We start from the raw sequence: 22023 nt of genomic DNA, 5'->3' as shown, positions 1-22023 counted from the left end.
GTCCTTATCCATTAGTACCAGTAGAAATCCATAAGAAGTGTAAATGAAAACCCCAAAGGCTCTAGAGAAGCCATCTGAGCTCACATTTACCAGGGAACAATATCTGAAAATTTGCATTCATGGGGAAGTTTCCTATAAATTATTCTACTCTATTACAAAATATGTTTTCCTACATTGGAAAAGCCATTACATATATGAAGATTTAATCTAATGAAGATACGTACTGACTATCAAACTTTAAACTTCAGTCTATCATACTAAGAGACAAGCAAGAGCTTCCCTGGTGACTCAGTGGTAAAGAATCCGCCTCCCAATGCAGGAGACTCCACTTTGATTCCTGGATCGGGAAGATCTCCTGGAGAAGGAAATGGCAAGCCACTCAAGTATTCTTATCTGGGAAATCCCATGGATTGAGGAGTCTGGTGGGCTACAGTTCACGGGGTCACAAAGAATTGGACACAACTGAGTGAATGAGCACGCACTGAGATTCTCCCTAAGATGTATATTCTGCAGCAAAATTCTAAGATATGTGGAATCCAAAACTCCTTGAAAATCTAACTCTAATAAGTTATGAGAAATTTTTAGTTCAAAAAATAATACTTACTCCGAAGTTGGTAGCAGCAAATCGATCTGAGGCAGAAACTTGCACATTTGTTGAAAGGGTTGTGTGAGCATAGAAAGCGTTTATATTTGCCAGCAAGGTGCTCATTACAGCAGGGACACCAGGGCACATGTATTTAGAAGACAGACAGGAGAAATGCCTGTAAGACAAAAACATTAAGCGCTTTAAAAACAGAACCTAATTAATTCACATAGCAGCATATCCTCTAACATCAGCAATTAAACAATTCCTCGACTGTATCTGTGAAAAGGAGAAAAAACTCTTGCAACCCCTAACTGAAAGAGAATGCAATTCCAGCCTTTTAAAAATTTCTCATTCACAAATGTGAAGTGGTTTAATTAGAATGTGATTTGTCATGCGGACATATGCATAATTTCTTTCAACTGGAGAGTGCTGTGTGTACACACAAAAAGTGCTATCTCCAGTGGAATCTCACACTGTCGAAAAGCAATAACCCAGGAGTCTATCATCTCTGGCAACTCTGTCCCTAATGAGTTTAGTTCCTGAAGTGTTGTATTGCAACCAGAATGTTCTTCCACACTTGCATTCCTCTCACATCAATAAGGTAAACAGGAAGCCCTCCTTTCATTGCACGATGATTAAACAAGTCAAGTTAACATCTGACCTGAGTCTAGTTTGTGAGCTTTTGTCATTAAGGAGTAGTTTCCACAAGCAGTTTTATTTTCTGAGATTTTGCTAAATCCTGGATTTAATTAAGCAAACAAACAAACAGTGAAGACAAATTAAATTATGCCAGCTTTATGCTTAAAGATCATTTCTTTTAAACCTTGAATAATAGTATCATTTACAGACATCAGAAGCATCAAGTATTCAATTCTGTTACTTCTCTCATGAAAACCTGTTTCATTTGAACTCTAACAAAAGACTTAAAAATTGAAAGCACAGCTTGTGATAAAAGTGGAAAGATAAAACATCCATGGAATAAAGAAAATTTCAGTACATAATCTGATCCCATTTTGCCCTCATATCTCAGTAATTTGTCTACCACTTAGACAATCTGAATTTTGAGAGAAAAAAACTGTGAGGACTCAGTTCTTGATGAGTGAAAGATAAGAAAGAGAAGTGGTTACATTCCAAGTCTTTAGTTTGGGTGACTAAGTGAATGATGCTTCTGCCAAATGAGTTGGAACTAAAAAGAAGAAAAGGAATTAAGGTGGGGATTATGCATTCAATTGAGTTTAAAGCACCTGTAGAGCTTTCATATAAGAATGCCCACCAGGTTGTTGGAGACCTGGGGATCTGGGGGTCACTTCAAAACCATGAGAATGGATAAGGTTATCCAGGGAAATCAAGTAGAATGAACAGTGTCAGGAAATGGAACCTAGGGAATACTGACATATATTGAACTGGTGGAAGAAAAATAAGTGAATTCTAGGGCTGAGATAAAATTTAAAATGACAGTTTAAAGGAAAGCTAAGCCAGTGGAATTAGGGAACCCATGGAATAGGAGATTTGAAGGGTTAAGGATGACTGATGCTGATAGGTGCATTGAAAGAGTCTTATAAGAACCTAAAATAACTATTGGACTTGACAAATAAACATCATGTGACTGTAAGAAAATCAATGTTAGTGGAGTGACTGGGGGTTGCATCAAGAGGAAAAATGATGGAAAGTGAGAAAGTAGCAGAAAATGATCAAGGAAAAATGGATCAACACCATATTTTGTTGATCTTTAGCTAAGGAGTTCATGGAGTTGGCTGAAATTTCCGCAGAGGGAAGTGATACCATCAGGTGAATCTGGGAAGATGACACTGAAGCGGTGTAAAGATGGATTGAAAAGTAGGTATTGGAAGCAGAACAACAACGTAGGGGATGTAGAAGCAAAAAATGACCTTTCTGCCCTATGGTATTTACATACCATAGTCAGAAGGAACAAAATATTTTGCACCTTGAGATGATCTAAAAATCACAGAGTCACACTGTTTCTTATCTCCCAAATATAAAAACCTCAAATATTTCTCTAAAATCTGAATTTCCTAACAAACAACTGTGAACTGAAGTTTAGCCATGATATATCTGAAAATGTATAATGACCTCTGGGAGTATGAATACCAGGTGGAAAGCTGCTGCTTCTGCCAACAATAGCACAAGAACACCATGTAAACCAGGTAGCCTTAGGAATGTTATGGTTTTTTTGGCCAGGGCTTCTAAAGTTTCATTCCCCCTCTGTACTTGTTGTAATTAAACAGATTTTCCTTTTCTGATTTTTTTTCTCCCTAAGGTCACAGAGCAAGTAAGGTGATTAAGGATTAGAGTTCAAGCAATGCAAGTTCAGAAACATCTCTCTTAACTACCAGGGTGACCTTCTCTTAATTTATTCTCCTCCCTCTCTAATATTGTATATTATGTATTGTGTATGTATCTGTTTCTTCCAGAATACTTAGTTGTCATTTCATCCGGCTCACCTCTAGCATAATGTTTTCTTGTACACAGGAGTTGGTCCCTAAGTGTTTAATGAAGCCAAGTGAAAGCAGGATGAGTTATCGGCATGTAAGGAGAGTTAGTGTATAGGATGTGCGCTTGGTTACTTTGAGTATGACAGTTTATTACAACATCCAACTGCTCTGTGAACATTGAGTTGAAGTGCATAGCAGTTAATGCCATAATGATCACAACTCTGAAGGTGAATTGTATTCTGCTTATAATTGGTACCCTGAGAGCAATATTTTAAATTTTCCTGAGGATTAGGCATGCATTCATCTTAGTGACCTGACAGAAATATTTTACCTCCTGATTCAAGTGTAACTGAGATGATTTGTGGGGTCTGATGGGAGGTAGTCAGCTGTACATGATCTATTGTGATCTCCTGTAGAAATAGCCACAAAAACCAAAAAAGGATGTGAAATCATAGCAGTGCAAAAAATCAGGTGTGGCAATCAAAGCTTTCCTATACCTGGGAGGGACTTTGCCTAAGCTTACAGCAGTTGAATAGCCTGAGAGGTATTCAGTGACTGACTAGTGTCTAAACTCTTAAACTCTTAACCTGACTAAGGAAGAAACGGGAGGATATTTCTAGGAACCATACATTGTGACAACCCCCCACATCCGAAATGTGAGCCCTGGGCGGCTGGCCAGCAAGGCTGTCACTCACTGTCCTGTTCCGTGGTAATGGCTTCCCAAGGCGGTGAACCTGCCTCTCGTTTCCCACACCTTCTCAGTCTATGCCCATTGAAGAGTACACAGCTCCCAAGACTGCCACACAGCCTGCACGATAGGGGACGGGCAATGGGATTTGAAGCTACTTAGAACAAAGGGCTGGAAGAACACGGAGAAGAGTACACCCTGGAGATTAAATACAGCCTTTGATGTTCTGCTCTAGCAAGACAAGAATTCACAGGTTGTTTACATTATCCAGGAAAAGGCATCTGGCTCTTCCACAGAGCCCACCAATAGGAGCAGGTAAATATCTCTGCTCAATCTAAAAGCACATTGCATTTGAATAAAGTCATAGCACAGAGGGAATATTTTTGAAGGATCACTTACCATTATAGGATCTGCAGGTGAATACTGGTACCATCCTGGTGGTTTACAAATACTAATTTAGATTCAAAGAATCCCCGCCGGAAGTTGCCAAACAAGCAGGATGCAAACATCCATGCATGTTATTATCGCAACATACACATGTGCGCGCACACACTTAAACAGCAAAAATAACCAAGAATTTGGAAGGAAATACTATTAACTAAAATGGTCAAAATGTTGTCTCTGGGTGGCACTACATATTTTTGTAATTAAAAAACATATCTTGTACTTTTAAAAACACTTTACTATTAGCATGTTTTATTGCCCTAATTGGAAAAATACATACATATTTTAAATGTTAATTCAACTTTTGCTCTATTGTTGATTTTTATGTCTTTATATAACTTTTAGCACCAATAAGAAAGAAAGTAATACAACTCCTTTTAAATTTTGTTTGACTAAGGTTAACTTTTCTTTATATTTTTCTTTTTTTTTAATGAAACAGTAAAACTTTTCAAGTATACAATGTATAACCTATATTATACTTTACAATATCATTAAATAAGGTTTTTATGGATGAAGTTAAACAAATCATACATAAGATACTCTTTTCTTTCAAAATGTATCATAGACCTCATTTCTGATTAAATGCAAAAAAACACTATAAAATTACTAAGAAATAGAAGTCAGTTTTATAATAAAATATATTACTGGGAGAACAGGATTCACACACACAGTACAATATATATAATATAGATAATGAATAAGGACCTACTGTATAGCACAGTGAACTCTACTCAGTACTTGGAAAAGAATCTAAAAAAGAGTAGATGTAAAAAAAAAAAAAAAAAAGAGTAGATGTAAAAAAAAAAAAAAAAAGAGTAGATGTATGGATATGTATAACAGATTCACTTTGCTGTACATCTGAAATTAACATCATTGTAAACTGTACCCCAATAAAGATTAAAAATAAATATCAAGAATTAATTTTAAAGATATTAATAAAATGATGTCTCATAACTTCCAATGGAAAATATAGGGATGAAAATGGTAAAGATGTGAAAAATCAAAGGGCAAAGAGGAAAATTTTTAACATTTCACTAAATAATACTGTTCATCTTATTGGATTTTTATACCAGTTTCAATATCAAATTAGCATGACTATGGTGCTTTTCTTGTCAGTTGGTTAAAATTACAAACAACAAAATTTTTGTTGTTTGTTAAAGGGAAAAGAGATTGAAGTCATAAATATGACCCTCCTAAATATGGTCAGAATTTCATTGAACATGTCTCAATATACCTAAAAATTAAAGATACAACACTAAAAAGAAGTTGTAACCAAATATTCTTCAGAACTAGTGACTCAGGAATTAAACAATCAGTTGGAATACCAGGATTAAAAGTTTAAGCATTTGATATTAACTAAAAAAATAAAACACTAACACTGAAACCCAGAAACAGAATTTCCAAGTCACTCTAAGAAATATTTTACCTAGCTGGTAAAAATACCTGTACTTCTTTAGAAAATATGACTATGAATACAGTAAGTTAAAGACAGTAGCTGTTGGTATCAAAACAATAATCTATACTGAACTTTCTTTTTCACCTTCGCATTTAACCATAAATGATAAATGGTTAGGCAGCCAATATAATATAGGTAGTAGTATGCATCAAAGTATAATTGTTAGATGACTGAAGGACAAAAAGAAAAAAGAGATGAACTTCAAAGAAGTAAAGATATTCATTACAGTAATGGCTACATTTCTAAGAAATCTTGCAGAAATAGTCAACAAAAAGCTTTTTTTTTTTTTTTTTTGGTATGTGGAGGAAAGTGGTTGGGCTAGGGAGGGATAATCAATGGCCAATTAAGAGTTATAGGTACCATGGAGTAGAGATGATTCATTCTAACCCTAGTTCAGGCGGTGACCTCAGAAAAGTAACTTTCTCATGCACAGATTCAGTCAATCCATCTGTAAAAATCAAAGGACTATGAGAAGATCTAATTCTTACAGTCTCTAATGTGCTATGAATCTCTGAATACAGAGAACACATCCAGCCTAGTCATACACATTATCTTCCCTACCAACAGCATTTGATTCATCAGCACGAATGGATAGTTGAGATGACCAGGAAATAGGGGGAGGGGACTTATACTGTGGCATCCTTTGCACTTGGCGAGTTTTCAGCTAACAGACTTCTACCTGGTCTTCAGTTTGGCAGTATTTGCCTCTCAGTCTGTGTGTGCCCATTCTTCATGCAGGGTTACTGACAAGGCAAACTTTCTTGCCTCTAACCATTGCCAAGTCTGTGCCTCAACCACTAATGCCAAAGAAGATGAGGTTGAATGGTTCTGTGAAGACCTACAAGATCTTCTAGGACTACTGCCAAAAGAAAAAAAAAGAAAGAGATGTTCTTTTCAACATAGGGGACTGGAATGCAAAAGTAGGAAGTCAAGAGATAACTGGAAGAACAAACACGTTTGGCCTTGGATTTCACAATGAAGCAAGGCATTAACAGAGTTCTGCCAAGAGAACGCACTGGTCATAGCAAACACCCTCTTCCAACAACACAGGAGATGACTGCACACATGGACGTCACTAGATGGTCAATATTGAAATCAGACTGATTACATTCTTTACAAAGATGGAGAAGTTCTACACAGTCAGCAAAAACAAGATGGGGAGCTGACGGTGGTTTAGATCATAAGGTCCTTATTGCAAAATTCAGAATTAAATTGAAGAAAGTAGGGAAAACCGCTAGGCTATTCAAGTATGACCTAAATCAAATCCCTCATACAGTGCAGGTGAAAAAGAGATTCAAGAGATCAGATCTTATAGACAGAGTGCCTGAAGAACTATGGATGGAGGTTCATAATATTGTATAAGAGGCAGTGATCAAAAACATCCCCAAGAAGAAGAAATGCAACAAGGCAAAATGGTTGTCTGAGGAAGCCTCACAAAGAGCTGAGAAAAGAAGAGAAGCAAAAGGCAAAGGAGAAAATGAAAGATATACCAGCTGAATGCAGAGTTCCAAAGAATAGCAAAGGGAGATAAGAAAACCTTCTTAAGTGAACAATGTAAAGAAATAGAGGAAAACAATAGAATGGGAAAGACTATAGATCTCCTTAAGAAAATCAGAGATACCAAGGGAGCATTTCATGAAAAAATGGTCACAATAAAGGACAGAAATGGTATGGACCTAACAGAAGCAGAAGATATTAAGAAGAGGTGGCAAGAATACACAGAAGAACTGTACATAAAAGGTCTTAATGACCTGGATAACCAAAATGGTGTGATCACTCATCTAGAGCTAGACATCTTTGAGTGTGAAGTCAAATGGGCCTTAGGAAGGATTACTAAGAACAAGGCTAGGGAAAGGGATGGAATTCCAGGTGAGTCATTTCAAATCCTAAATGACGATGCTGTTAAAGTGTGGCACTCAATATGCCAGCAAATTTGGAAAACTCAGCAATGGCCACAGGACTGGAAAAGGTCAGTTTTCATTCCAATCCCAAAGAATGGCAATGCAAAAGGACATTCAAACTATTGTAAAATTGTGCTCATTTCACATGTTAGCAAGGAAGTGCTCAAAATCCTCCAAGCTAGGCTTCAACAGTATGTGAACTGAGAACTTCCAGACGTACAGTCTGAATTAAGAAAAGGCAGAGGAACCAGAGATCAAACTGCCACCATCTCTTGGTTCATAGAAAAAAGAATGGAATTCCAGGGAAAAAAAAATCTACTTCTACTTTATTGACTACACTAAAGCCCTTTGATTGTGTGGATCATAACAAACTGTGGAAAATTATCCAAAAGATCAGAATACCAGATCACCTTACTTGGCTCCTGAGAAATCTGTACGCAGGTCAGGAAGCAACAGTTAGAACTGCAAACGGAAGAATGGATTGTTTCAAAACTGGGGAGAGGAATAGGTTAAGGCTGTATATTGTCACCCTGCTTATTTAACTTACATGCAGAGTACATCATGTGAAATGCCAGGCTGGATGAAGCACAAGCTGGAGTCAAGATTTCTGGGAGAAATATAAAAATCCCAGATATGCAGATGACATCACCCTAATGCCTGAAAGCAAAAAGTAACTAAAGAGCCTCTTGATAAAGGTGAAAGAGGAGAGTGAAAAAGCTGGCTTTAAACTCGACATTCAGAAAACTAAGATCATGGCATCAGGTCCCATCACTTCATGGCGAATAGATGGGGGAAAATGGAAACAGGGATAGACTTTATTTGCTTGGGCTCCAAAATCACTGCAGATGGTGACTATAGCCATGAAATACAAAGACGTTTGCTCCCTGGAAGAAAAGCTATGACCAACCTAGACAGCATATTTAAAAGCAGAGACATTACTTTGCCTACAAAGGTCCCTTTTGTCAAAGCCATGGTTTTTCCAGTAGTCATGTATGGATGTGAGGGTTGAATCATCAAGAAGACTGAGTGCCAAAGTTGATGCTTTTTAAATGTGGTGTTGGAGAAGATTCTTGAGAGTCCATTGGACAGCAAGGAAATCAAACCAGTTAACCCTAAGGGAAATCAGTCCTGAACATTCATTGGAAGGACTAAAACTGAACCTCCAATACTTTGGTCACCTGATTTGAAAATCCGACTCAAGACCCTGATGCTGGGAATGACTGAAGGCAAGAGGAGAAGGAGACGACAGAGGATGAAATGGTTGGATGGTATCACTGACTCAATGGACAATAGTTTGAGCAAACTCAGGGAGATAGTGAAGGACAGGGAAGCCTGGTGTGCTGCATGCAGTCCATGGGGTCCCAAAGAATCGGACAACTGAGTGACGGAACAACCACCACCATTGCCTTTTAAGGCTGCCATTCTCATACAACATAAATTATTCCTAGGGGGAAGAGGAAGAGCAGGAACAGGATTATAGGCACAATTAGCCATTCAAAATGACAGTATATCTCTACAGCAATCCACTCCCTCAAACAGCCCATCTTCAAATAGTATATGTCAAAATTACTACTGAGTAATCTCTCAAAATGTTCAACTTTTCCCCAGGGAGACATGATTTGAAAGCAATGGATTAATAATGCTAAAAAGACTTAACTGCTTTTGTAAGAAAATGGGTTTAGTGTCAAACCAATTTAATGAATGGAATTTCAATGCCATGGGGAAAGTTAAAAGTCACAAACCCCAAAATGATGCTTAAATTGCTTATAATGAGACAGCTACTGGTATTTTTTCAGTTGACACAACTGTTACAACACTATCAACCATTCAAAATACTATTGAGAAAATATTAGGAAATTGTTGTTGTTAGTTGCTAAATCATATGCAACCCTTTTGCAATCTCTTGGATTTGCAACAGTTGGTTCCTGTTTCCTTCTCCAGGGGATCTTCCTGACCAGGGATTTCAAATAATAAATCCGGATTCAGTTCACTTGCTATTGTTTTGATGAAAATAAGACAATCATCTAACTCTCCTGTCTTTTTATCGACAATGTCCTTAATCATAGGCTTACTTGGTGACTCCACAGTAAAGAATTCGCCTGTAATGCATGAGACCAGGGCTTGATCCCTGGGTCCCGAAGATCCCCTAGAGGAGGAAATGGCAATCCATTCCAGTATTCTTGCCTGGGAAATCCCATAGACAGAGGAGCCTGGTGGGCTACAGTCCATAGGGTCTCAAAGAGTCAGACATGACTGAGCATGGACAAGTAGCATAGCATAGTCCCTGCTGCTAAGTCACTTCAGTCGTGTCCGACTCTGTGCGACCCCATAGACGGCAGCCCACCAAGGCTCCCCTGTCCCTGGGATTCTCCAGGCGAGAACACTGGAGTGGGTTGCCATTTCCTTCTTCAATTCATGAAAGTAAAAAGTGAAAGTGAAGTTGCTTAGTCGTGTCCAACTCTTAGCGACCCCATGGACTGCAGCCCACCAGGCTCCTCCATCCATGGGATTTTCCAGGCAAGAGTATTGGAGTGGGGTGCCATTGCCTTCTCCAGCAAAGTCCCTAATCACACCCATCTTATGGTTTCAAAGAATGGGAAATGCTTTTGATAGAAAAGATTGAAAAATCAATTATGAAAATGAGAACAGAATGATTGGAAAGAAGCACCAAAATGCAGTGATTCTTAGCATCTTAGAGGAGATTTCAGAGAAGCAATATAATAAGACAAAAGGAACAGACAAAAAGACAAAAGGACGTGTGTGTTAGTCACTTAGTCATGTCCCACTCTTTGCGACCCTACGGACTGTAGTCTGCCAGGCTCCCCATGGAATTCTCCAGGGATGAATACTGGCATGGGTTGCCATTTCCTTCTCCAGGGGATTTTCCCAACCCAGGAATTGAATCCAGGTCTCCTGCATTGTAGGCAGACTCTTTACCATCTCAGCTACCAGGGAAGATGAAAGGAAAGACTACCTATATCCCTAATGTTAGAAATACACTGAAATACACTAAAATAATATTCATGGGCTCCCAGGCGGTGTTAGTGGTAAAGAACCTTCCTGCCAATCCAGGAGATGTAAGAGATGTGGGTTCGATTCCTGGGTTGGGAAGATTCCCTGGAGGAGTGCATGGCAACCCATGTCAATATTTTTGCCTGGAGAATCTCATAGATAGAGAAGCCTGGTGGGCTACAGTCCATAGGGTTGCAAAGAGTCAGACACAACTGAAGCAACTTCGCATGCAAACAAAATAATACCTATCACATTTGCTCTTAAAAATTCAGACTAGCATGCATTTCAATGATTTTACTCATCATTATCAGTAACGAGGAGGCTGAAACCTTTAAAGATCACTTCTCCTTTGGCCAAAAGCATCATAGCTTTTCATAAATAGTGTGGATTGCTTGAGCTCAATTATGGACAGTTTGAGCACCAGGCCAGTGGGGAGGGACAGGAAAGTATGAAATGTATACGGCTTAGAGGAATGATGGAAGTTGAAGAGTAAGTAAGCATGACGCCTTCATGCTGCCTGCCTCTCAGCGTTATCTGAAACCTTTCCTCATCTGTGCCTGGAATGGTCCCTCCATGGGTACACACTTACAGCACACAATCATGCCTTCATTATACTGTCTTGTTATTAGGTGATTTATTCTTCCTCTTCTCCCTCACTGGGGATGAAGAGATATTGGCATATTTCCACTGTCCTGTACAAGTCTTTGTACTTAGATGCTCAGACAGTGTCTATCAGATAAATGAATTACATCTTCTGGAAAGTGGCTTCGTGAGAAACTGGACCTTAACTTCTTGCTTGCTGATATATTCTCAGTGCCTAGAAAACTTTTGGCACATAACAGGTACTCAATAAATATTTTTTAAAAGAATCGATGATTCAATTAAGCAGCACTCTCTTTAGAAAGCAGGCTCATAGTTCAAACAGCTCTAATGACTAGTGACTTTAAAGTAAAGTATATCTTAACAGCTCTGGTTCAAATATGAAATAGATTAGGATGACCAGTACCAAAGTACAGGTTGTTTATTAAGCATACTAAGGTAAAAAAAACAAAAAACAACAACCTAGTGCTTTTCTCTTATTGGTATTATAAAGGCATGACTATAATCTAATAGAATCTAAAATCTGGGGAGACATCATGGGCTTCATTTTAAAATAAATGAAAGGCTCAAATTAAACACTCAGTTAAAATGTATTTGTTTGACATAAATCACCACTAGAGGACAATTTACTCCCTAATGCTTGACATTAAATTCTCTTAATTGTGTTCAGGGGTAAACAGTTGGTCTGCCAGAACGTTATTAAAAACATATGCTTGAATAAATAGATGAAAAAAAATTCTAAAACTCCCCAAATGATGAAAAAAGGTTTTATGCCTAGTCTCATGCTAAACATGTGGAATAGCTTTGAAAAAGGGAACAGACTCTCATTCTTACTGTCACAAATTGGAAAACTGCTCTTCCGTTAAATGGGTGGCTGCATTTACCATGTGGGAACAAATCCTCCAGGTCCTTGATCAATCACTTGTCCAAACAGGAAATTGTAATCCCTTTCCTCCTTCTCATGAATGCTCCAAAACAAAAGAGACTTTTTTTTGCAACAAATAGGGCTAATACACTGTGCCCTCATAGCTAATGTTCTGTGGTAAAAGGAAAGAGTGTTTACAGTAAGCAGGAGGTACCATGGAGGACTGGAAAGTTCGGTATTAATGTTCAGGTTATTTACCAGCAAAATAGATTCAGGCTCCTTATTATGATGAGAAATATGTAAGAGGAAAATTTAATAATGTATAACGGGACTCTCTGACTTAATACATACTTCCTCTTTATTTATTTGTGCTCCAAATCCATCTTCAAAGAAATGGGAGTATGCTTGAAAGAAACCAAACAATCTCTAATAAAACAGTAAGATTATGAAGTTACCTGGGGATCTGACTAAACATAGAGGGACTTCAAATAGCAAGAGAAATTGTTATTAGATTTTTTCTGATCCAGTGGTATCTAGTGAAGTGCGGAGAATTAAGCAGTTTTATCCTTTCCAAAATGTATAAGTATCCTTACTATATAGAGAGTCATATGTTTTTTCCTCGAAGCTGAATTTCTTAATTTTGTGTTTTTAAAAATAAGAGGGCATTTTATATTAACATATGGAATCTAGAAAGATGGTACTGATGATTTCATATGCATGAGTTAATACACAATATTTGGTTTTCTCTTTCTGACTTACTTCACTGTGTATAATAGGCTCTAGGTACATCTACCTCATTAGGGCTGACTCAAATGTGTTCTTTTTTTTTTTTTTTTTTTAATATCTGAGTAATATGAGGACATTTTAAAGAGATGGCTCCCAAGTACATGAAAAAGTTGGTCCTGGCTTGAAAAACTGATAAGAGGCTTTAAATTTTTTTATATCTTAAAGGGACAGAGAAAAGAAATATAGCAAATTTTCTAAAATAAATGCTCTGAGGAAAGAGAAGGCAGGGGTCTCTGAGGTTAGACTTTTCAGATTCTGGAAGAGCCAAGATGAGGGGGAGACCCCAGGCCTAGAGGCATAAAGAAACCTGTCTAAAGTTTTGTGAAGTCGAGGGAAATGTCAAGGTCATCTTGGTTAATGTTAAAAGAAACATAATAAATAAAAATATCAATATCAAATTAAATGTGTAATCATCGGTAGATATAATGTGCCACATTTTGTTACTGTCAAAGTTCACTTGTCAATTTCTCCCACAAAAAGCAGGTATTCTTTTCTCTTATGTTTATCTACCTTACTCTCTTTAGATGAGAAGTTAGCAATTGGTAAAGTCCACAGTCAAACCCAGCTGATGGCTTTTGTTTTTAAAATAGAGTTTTATTGGAGTGCAGCCATGCCATTTTGTTTACTTAGTATCCACCCTGGTTCTGCACTAGGAATGCAAAATTGAGCAGCTGTCAGAGACACTGTAGGACACACAGAACTGAAAATATTTACTCTCTGGCTTTTCACACCCATACAAAAAAACTGCCAACCTCTGCTTCAGAGTATTTCCAATGTGGGCAGAGACTTTATCACACTGTATTTTAAATATGATAAGGTCCAAATTGACCTGCAAGTCACTAGATACCAAAAAGGCATTCAAAAATATTTTTATTGTTTACTTAAGTTAAAAAGGTAGTAGAAAAATAAAAGTGGTAAGTTGAAGGATGGATGATTCTTCTCTTTTAAACTATCATACATTTATGTTTTTTCTCTGTAGTAATATGATTGTGCTTCTCAGAATATCAGAAACATGGCAATGAAGAAATCTGACATCAGTTCACAGAGATATTTGGAATAAATTAAACTTGATACTTTTTTTTTACTGGGATTCTTTCCAAAAGATTTTTCTATGTTTTTTTTTAAACATAGTTCTCTTGGCAGTGCAGTTCATTTACTTTAGACTATTAAATCATAGTTATATTTTAATTGAATTCAAATGTTACACGAGCTGCTCTGATGAGTTCTTATAGACATTGACATGGGACAGACTTCATTGCGGCTTTCCAGTTTCAAAATAGGCTGCCTCAAAAGGAATAGCTCCTGGAGACTGGACCAAGATGGTAGAGGAGTAGGACATGGTGCTCACCTTCTCCCACAAATACATTCAAAAAATGAGAAAGGAGTTGGGATGGGACCTGTGCCCCTAGAGAGGAAACTGTGAAAGAGGGAAAGCTTCCACATCCTGGGAAGTCCCCTCACTGGTGGAAAGACTAGCCAGGAGAGAGGTGGAGCTTCAGAGCCTTTGAAGAGAGTAGAACTAGTTTATGGAGAGCATAGTGGAAAGAGACTTGCACAGATGGTAGATGTCACTGCCCTGCCCTCCCCAGCCTGAGATACTCATCTGCTGGAATGGGTGGGGGCTGGCTGCTGAGGCTTGAGTTTTGGAGGTCAGACCCTAGAAGAAGACGGGGACTGGTTGTGCGGAGACAGCCTGAAGGGGTTGGGTATGGTGCACCACAACCAAGGGAGTGGCATGCCGGAAGGAGCCAGAGCCCACCAGACAGGCAAGGCACCACTGTTTGGAGGTGCACAGACGTAGGGGCTTCCTTTTCTGGGGGAGCACTCTTAGGTGGCAGGCCACCACCTGCACGAGCTCCAGGGTCAGGCACAGCCACCACTGGCATTTCAGACTCCAGAGGCAGGTGCTGGTGCTGGGTGCCAACCACCCTCCCCACCTCCCCAGGAGTACACGCGGGCCATGAGCCTGCCCACCCTCTATCAATGAGATAATGGCCAGCACCCACTGAGGAAAGAGACAGCAAGCATCCAAGCCAAAACAGCACCCATGCCAAAAACAATTAAATCTATACAAGCAAAAAAATAAATAAATAAAATAAATCCATACAAGCGACACCGTAATCTTTCCACATGCAAACTGTCCTCCAAAACAACAGTAGATAATTGTTTCTCTTAAACTCACAGAGTAGGAGAAATATAAGCAAAATGAAGAAGTAGAAGAACCATTTCCAGTTAAAAGACCAAGAGAATTCCTCTGAAGGGGCAAACAATGAAACAGACTTCTTCAATCTAATAGACACAGAGTTCAAAAAGCAAGTAATGAAAATACTGAAGGAATTAAGAAAGGTTATTGACAGAAATGCAGATTGCTATAAAAAAAAGTAACTAGAAACTATAAGGAGGAGCCAAGAAAAATTAGAAAATTCATTTGCCAAGATAAAAGCTAAGCTAAAGGTAATAAATAGCACAATGAATAATGCAGAAAAAAGAACAGTGATATGGAAGACAGAATAATGGAAATTAGTCAATCAAAGAAAAAGACAGAAAACCATGTAAAAAATAAAATGAAAGCAATTTAAGAAATCAACGGGGTAATATAAAGCATGCCAATTTATACATAATAGGGATTCCAGAAGAAGAAAGAGAAAAAAGAAGTAAAAGGTATTTGAAGTAATTAAGATTGAAAACTTCCCAACCTAAAGAAGGAAACAAATATCCAGGTATAGAAAGCATGAAAGTCCTCAACAAAATTAACCCAAACAAAATTAACACAAATAACCCTAAATCAAACAATAAGAAAAATGGCAAAGTTAAAGAAGAAAAGAGTATTCTAAAGTCAGCAAGAGAAAAACAGAGTGGTAATTAGTAATTAGTAAACAGTCTTAAGGGAACCCCCATAAGACTATCAGCTGATTTCTCTACAGAAACTCTGCAGGCTAGAAGGGAGTGACAAAATATATTCAAAGTCTTGAAAGGAAAAAATCTTCCACCTAGACTACTACACCCAGCATGATTATCATTTAGAATAGGAGAGAAAATAATTTCTCAGACAAGCAAAAACTAAAAGAATGCCGAAATACTATTAATAAATCTACCCTAAAAGAAATACTGAAAAGTCTTCTCTATAGAGAAAATCAGCAAGAAGGTATAGGATGGAGGAAATTATAAATAGAAATTGAGTCACTTAAATTAGCCAATACCCAGATTTAAGGAGGAAAAAAAAAACTATTGTGAAAACAAGGAACAGCAAAAGGATAAATACTAAGAAGTAAAAAAGAACATCAAAATCATAAAATGTGTAGGAGAGAAATAAAATGAAAAAAAGTAAATCCTTTTTTCAGAATGTGTAAATTCCTTTTTTTTTTTTAAGAATATGAGCGTACTATATGACTATCAGTCTAAACCAAATAGTTATAGGAAGTGGCTGCACGCTCATGCTCCATTGTGTTCGACTCTTTGCAACCCATGTACAGTAGCCCACCAGACTCCTCTGTCCTTGGGATTTTTCAGGGAAGAATACTGGAGTGGGTTGTCATTTCCTCCTCCAGTAGGCTGTCATTTCCTTCCTTCCTGGGTCAGGAAGATCGTGCCCCCTATGTCTCCTATTTGGAGACATGGAGAGACTCCTATTTGGCAGTGGAGTCTCTACCATAGTGCCACCTGGGTGGCCCAGGAAAGGGTTTGAACTCGTGTCTCCTGCATTGCAGGCAGATTCTTCACTGTCTTAGCCACCAAGGAAGCCACAGGAAGGGGTTAACATACTTGTAAAATAGGGCAACAAATCAAAACTACACAAAAGATTCAAAAACCAAAAAGAAAAGAAAAGCATAAAGTAAAAGGAAATCACCAAACCACAAAAAGAAAAACAGAATCAACTGCAAACCACAAAAAGAAAAAGAAATAGAAAAGAAACAGAATCAACTAGAAATGGCAATAAATACAGATGTATCAATAATTATCTTAAATGTCAGTGGACTGAAAGTTCCAATCAAAAGATACAAAGATGAAGACTGGATGAAAAAAAGAGAAAATAACCAATGCAATATGCTATCTGTAAGAGGTGGACCTCAGGGCAAAGACACATAGACTGGAAGTAAGAGGATGGAAAAAAGATATTTCGTGCAAATAGAAATGACAAGAAAGCAGCCACTGCAATAGTCATTTCAGACAAAATAGACTTTAAAACAAAGGCCATAAAGAAAGATAAAGGAGAACACTAAATAGTGATTAAAAGATCAATATAAGAAGATTTTACATTGTCAATATATTTACACCTAATATAGGAGCACTCAAATACATACAACAAATACTAACTGACATAAAGGGAGAAATTGATGGAAATACAATAATAGTAGAAGACTTTTAATACCCCACTCACACCTATGGACAGATCTTCTAGACAGAAAATCAATAAAGCAATGGAAATTTTAAGTGATACAACAGTTAGACTTGGCATTTTCAGGATATTACATCAAAAACAAAACAAAACAGAATAAATACTCTTTCCAACTGTACATAGAATATTCTCTAGGACTGACTGCATTACTAGGGCATAAAACTAACCTCAACAAACTAACTGAGTTCTTAAACTAACATTTAACAATACAGACACTGTGTCAAGAATATTCTCTGACCACAACAGCATGAAACTAGAAATCAACCATAGGAAAAGAAATGAGGGGGAAAAAAAAGATTACATGGAGGTTAAACAATATGCTGCTGAAAAACCAATGGGTCAATGAGGAAATAAAAGAGGAAATTAAAAAATACCTTGAGACAGATGACAATGAAAATTCAACCATGCAAAATCTGGGATGCAGCAAAAGCAGATCTTACATGGAAGTCCATAGCAATATAGGCTTTCCTCAAAAAACGAGAAAAATCTCAAATAAACAACCTAACCTACCTACATACCACCTAAAAGAATTAGAAAGAGAAGAACAAAACCTAAAGTCAGCAGAAGAAAGGAAATAAACAGGGAGGAAATAAATAAAATATAGATATATATATATTTAAAAAAAAAAAAAAACAGAAAAAAAAATCAATAAAACCAAGAGCTGGTTCTTAGAAACAATAAACAAAATTAACAAACCTCTGGCCAGGCTCACCAGGAAGACAAGAGTGAGAACCCAAATAAAGAAAATAAGAAACAAAAATGGAGAAAACTCAGTCAATACTGAAGAAATACAAAACATCCTAAGAGAATACTATGAACAATTACATGCAAACAAATATGACAACCTAGAAGAAATGGACAACTTTCAAGAAATATACAGCTCACCAAAACTGAATCAAAAGAAACAGATCATCTGAACAGACCAATAATTAAAAATAAAATAGAATCTTTAAAAATGAAAAAACTTCGTACAAACAAAAGTCCAGGACCAGATGGTTTACGAGAATTCTACCAAGCATACAAAGAACTTATACTGATCCTTCTAAACCTCTTACAAAAGGTTGAAAAGAAGGGAATACTCTCAAAGAATCCTATGAAGCCCCCCATCATGCTGATTCCAAAACCAGACAAAGATACCACCAGAAAATAAAATTCCAGGGCCAATATCTTTGATGAATATATACATGAAAATTCTCAAAAAAAAAAAAAAAAATCAGCAAACCAAATTCAACACACAGAAAAGATCATACACCATGACCATTCCAGGTTCACAAGAATGAGTCAGCACGTACATGTCAATGTAATATATCACATTAAAAAGCAAAAGTCAAAACCCACATGATCATCTCAATAGATACAGAAAAAAAAAAGTGACAAAATTCAGCATCCATTCATGATAAAAACTCTTACCAAAGTGGGTTTAGAAGGAACATATCTCAACATAATAAAAGCCATTTATGACAAACCCAAAGCCAATATAACACTCAATAGTGAAAAGTTGAAAACCTTCATGCTAAAATCTGGAACAGGCCAAGGATACCCACTCTCACCACTTCTATTCAACATAATATTGAAAATCCTAGTCACAGAAATCAGACAAGAAACATAAATAAAATGTAACCAGATTGCAAGGGAAGAGGTAAAATTGTCACTATATTCAGATAACATGACACTATATATAGAAAACCCAAGGACTGCACACAACAACTACCAGATCTAATAAATGAATTCTGCAGAGTAGTACTACACAAGATAAACATTCAGAAATCAGTTGCATTTCTTTACACTAACAAGGAAATATCAGAGAGAATGTTAAAAAAAAATACCTTTGAAAACTGCACCCAAAAATAAAATACCTAGAAATAAACATGACCATGGAGGTGAAAGACTTCTAAGCTTAGAACATTAAAACATTATTAAAGGGGAGAAAAAGAGGATTCAAAGAAATAGAAATATATCCCTTGCCCTTGGATTGAAAGAATTAATACTGTTAAAATGGCAATACCACACAAAGCAATCTAGAGATTAATGCCATCAATATCAAAATACCCATGATATTTTTCACAGAACAGAAATAAATTACTCAAAAATGTATATGGAACTATAAGAGACCCAGTATTTCCAAAGCAATCCTAGTAAAAAAAAAAAAAAAAAAAAAAAAGGAGGCATAACTCTTCTAGACTTCAGACAGTGCTACAAAGTCACAGTAATCAAAACAGTTTGGTATTAGTACAAAAATAGACATATGGATCAATGAGAAAAAAGCCCAGAAATAAATAAACTCACACATATGTTCAATTTATTTTCAACAAAGGAGGAAAAAATATAAAATGGGAAAAAGACAGTCTCTACATCAAGTAGTGCTGGGAAAGTTGAACAGCTGCATGTAAATCAATGAAGTTAGAACACACCCTCATACCATGCTCAAAAATAAACTCAAAATGGCTTAAAGGCAAACATAAGACATGACATCAAAAAATTCCCAGAAGAGAGCACAGGCAAAACATCCTCTGACATAAAATGTACCATATTTTCTTGGGTCAGTCTTCCAAGGCAATAGCAATAAAAACAAAAATAAATGAATGGGGCCTAATTAAACTTACAAGCTTTCATGCAGCAAAGGAGATCATACAAAAAAAATGAAAAGACAACCTATGAACAGGAGAAAATATCTGCAAATAATGCAAGGGCTTAATCTACAAAATATACTACTGATACTGTATATAGCTCATACAAGATAACAACAAAAAAGAAAACCCAATGGAAAAATGGGCAAAAGACATTTTTTCTCCAAAGAGAACATACAAATAGCTATTAGGCACATGGAAAGATGCTCAAAATTGCTAATTATAACAGAAATGAAAATCAAAGCTACAATGAAGTACCGCTTCACACCATTCAGAATGGCCATCATTAAGATTAAAGGGAACCCTCCTACACTGTTGGTGGGCATATAAGTTGGTACAGTCATTATAGGAAACAGTATAGAGGTTCTTCAGAAAATTAAAGTTATAAATTACCATATGATCCAGCAGCTCTACACCCAGGCATTTACCCAGACAAAACTACAATTCACCAAGGATCCCTATGTTCATAGCAGTAATATTCACAATAGCTAATACATGAAAACAACTTAAATGTCCATCAACAGAAGAATGGATAAAGAAGATGTGGTATATATACACAATGGAATACTAAAAAAGAATGAAATAATGCCATTTGCAGCAACACAGATGCAACTAGAGATGATCATCCTAAGTGAAGTCACAGAGAAAAAGACAAATACCCTATGATATCACTTATATTTGGAATCTAAAATGTGGCACAAATGAACCTATCTACCAAACAGAAACACACTCTCATAGTGAATAGACTTGTGTTACCAAAGGAGAGAGGGAGAGGGATGAACTAGGAGTTTGGGTCAGTAGAAACAAACTATTATAGTTAGAATGGATAAACAACAAGGTCCTACTGTATAGCACAGGGAACTATATCCAATCTTCTTGGATAAATCATACTGGAAAAGAATGTTTTAAAAATGTTTACATGTGTATTACTGACTGGATTAAAAAAAAACTTTGCCAGGGAGTAAAAATTAGCATAACATTGTAAATCAACTATCTTCAAATTAAAGAAAAAAAGAATTGAGTTCCCTATCACTGCAGGGGAGCAAAAAAAGCAATGATGACAACCAGTAAGGGATGCAAAAAGAGTTTCCTGATTCAGAGAGAGATTCAACTGGTTGACCCCTAAGTACTTTTCATGCCTAAGAATCTATAAGCTTTTGATATTTAGCACTAGGACATTCTGTAAATTGAAAAAGCATACACTATCAGAAAGTTTTAAAAAATCATTCTTATATGATGTTCTAGCAATATGACTGTTCATTAAATTCTATGAGCAATAAATCTTGAAGATTTAATATGAAAGAATAGTCCTTTTATATATGTGTGCATGTGTGTGTGTACACACACATGTGCACATGCTAAGTCACTTCAGTCATGTCTGACTCTTTGTGACCCAATGGACTGTAGCCCACCAAGGGCCTCTGTCCACAGAATTCTCCAGGCAAGAATACTGGAGTGGGTTTCTGTGCCTTCCACCAGGGTATCCTCCCAACCCAGGAAATGAACCCATGTCTCCTGCGACTCCTGCATTACAGGATATTTACTAAAGCCCTATATACAAATAGTTTACATATTATATATGGCTTATATCTGAACAAAATGCACTTATAAACTTACACTAGGTTTCAAAAGATTAACTCTAGACAAGCAATAATTCAACTTTAAATTGTTACTGAAACTCCTCATTAAAGGGTGTGTGTCTGTACGGATCACTTTTAAAGGACCTTATTTACTGTAGTGTTTGGATTAACAAAATTAGCAGCACTGAAATAAAAATAAGGAAGAAGGATATAGTCTAAAGTTAGTGTTAAGACACCATAATGACTCTAGAAGTGTTTGTGATGTTAACCAGCTTTGTAACCTTAGACAACACATTTTAATCATCAGGCTCTAGTATCAGGCTCAAATATCAAATAAGGCTATGGTTCTCAAACTTTAGAGTACATGAGAACCACTTGTTGGGCATATTAAAATCTTCAGAGTTTCTGATTCAGAAGATATAAAGTAGGGTAGAAAATTTACATTTCTAAGTTCCCAGATGCTGCTAATTTAGTCAAGGAACAGCACATGGGGATGGACTAAGACTTGAGAAGATGATGGTAGTTACTAAATCCTTAATACTTTATAGCTGCAACAGAGAGGGTAGCCAGCATCTAATAAATTACATCCAAACTGTAATTATCTATTAAATTAAAAATTCATTTGATTT

General features: G+C 36.7%; 1 protein-coding gene across 2 annotated transcripts in view; it reads right to left on the bottom strand.

Moving 5' to 3' along the window:
- The window catches only part of UNC13C (unc-13 homolog C), a 609739-nt gene that overhangs the window by 284532 nt on the left and 303184 nt on the right, over positions 1-22023 (bottom strand). For both annotated transcript variants that reach the window (XM_061158385.1, XM_061158384.1), the window contains one exon: positions 605-761. In XM_061158385.1, the coding sequence (XP_061014368.1) occupies positions 605-761 (157 nt within the window). The remainder of the gene's footprint in view (positions 1-604; positions 762-22023) is intronic.

This window comes from Dama dama, chromosome 12 (assembly GCF_033118175.1).
Source record: "Dama dama isolate Ldn47 chromosome 12, ASM3311817v1, whole genome shotgun sequence".
Lineage (NCBI taxonomy): Eukaryota > Metazoa > Chordata > Mammalia > Artiodactyla > Cervidae > Dama > Dama dama.
Note: the sequence above shows the minus strand (reverse complement) of the source record. Positions and strands in the feature narration are given on the sequence as shown.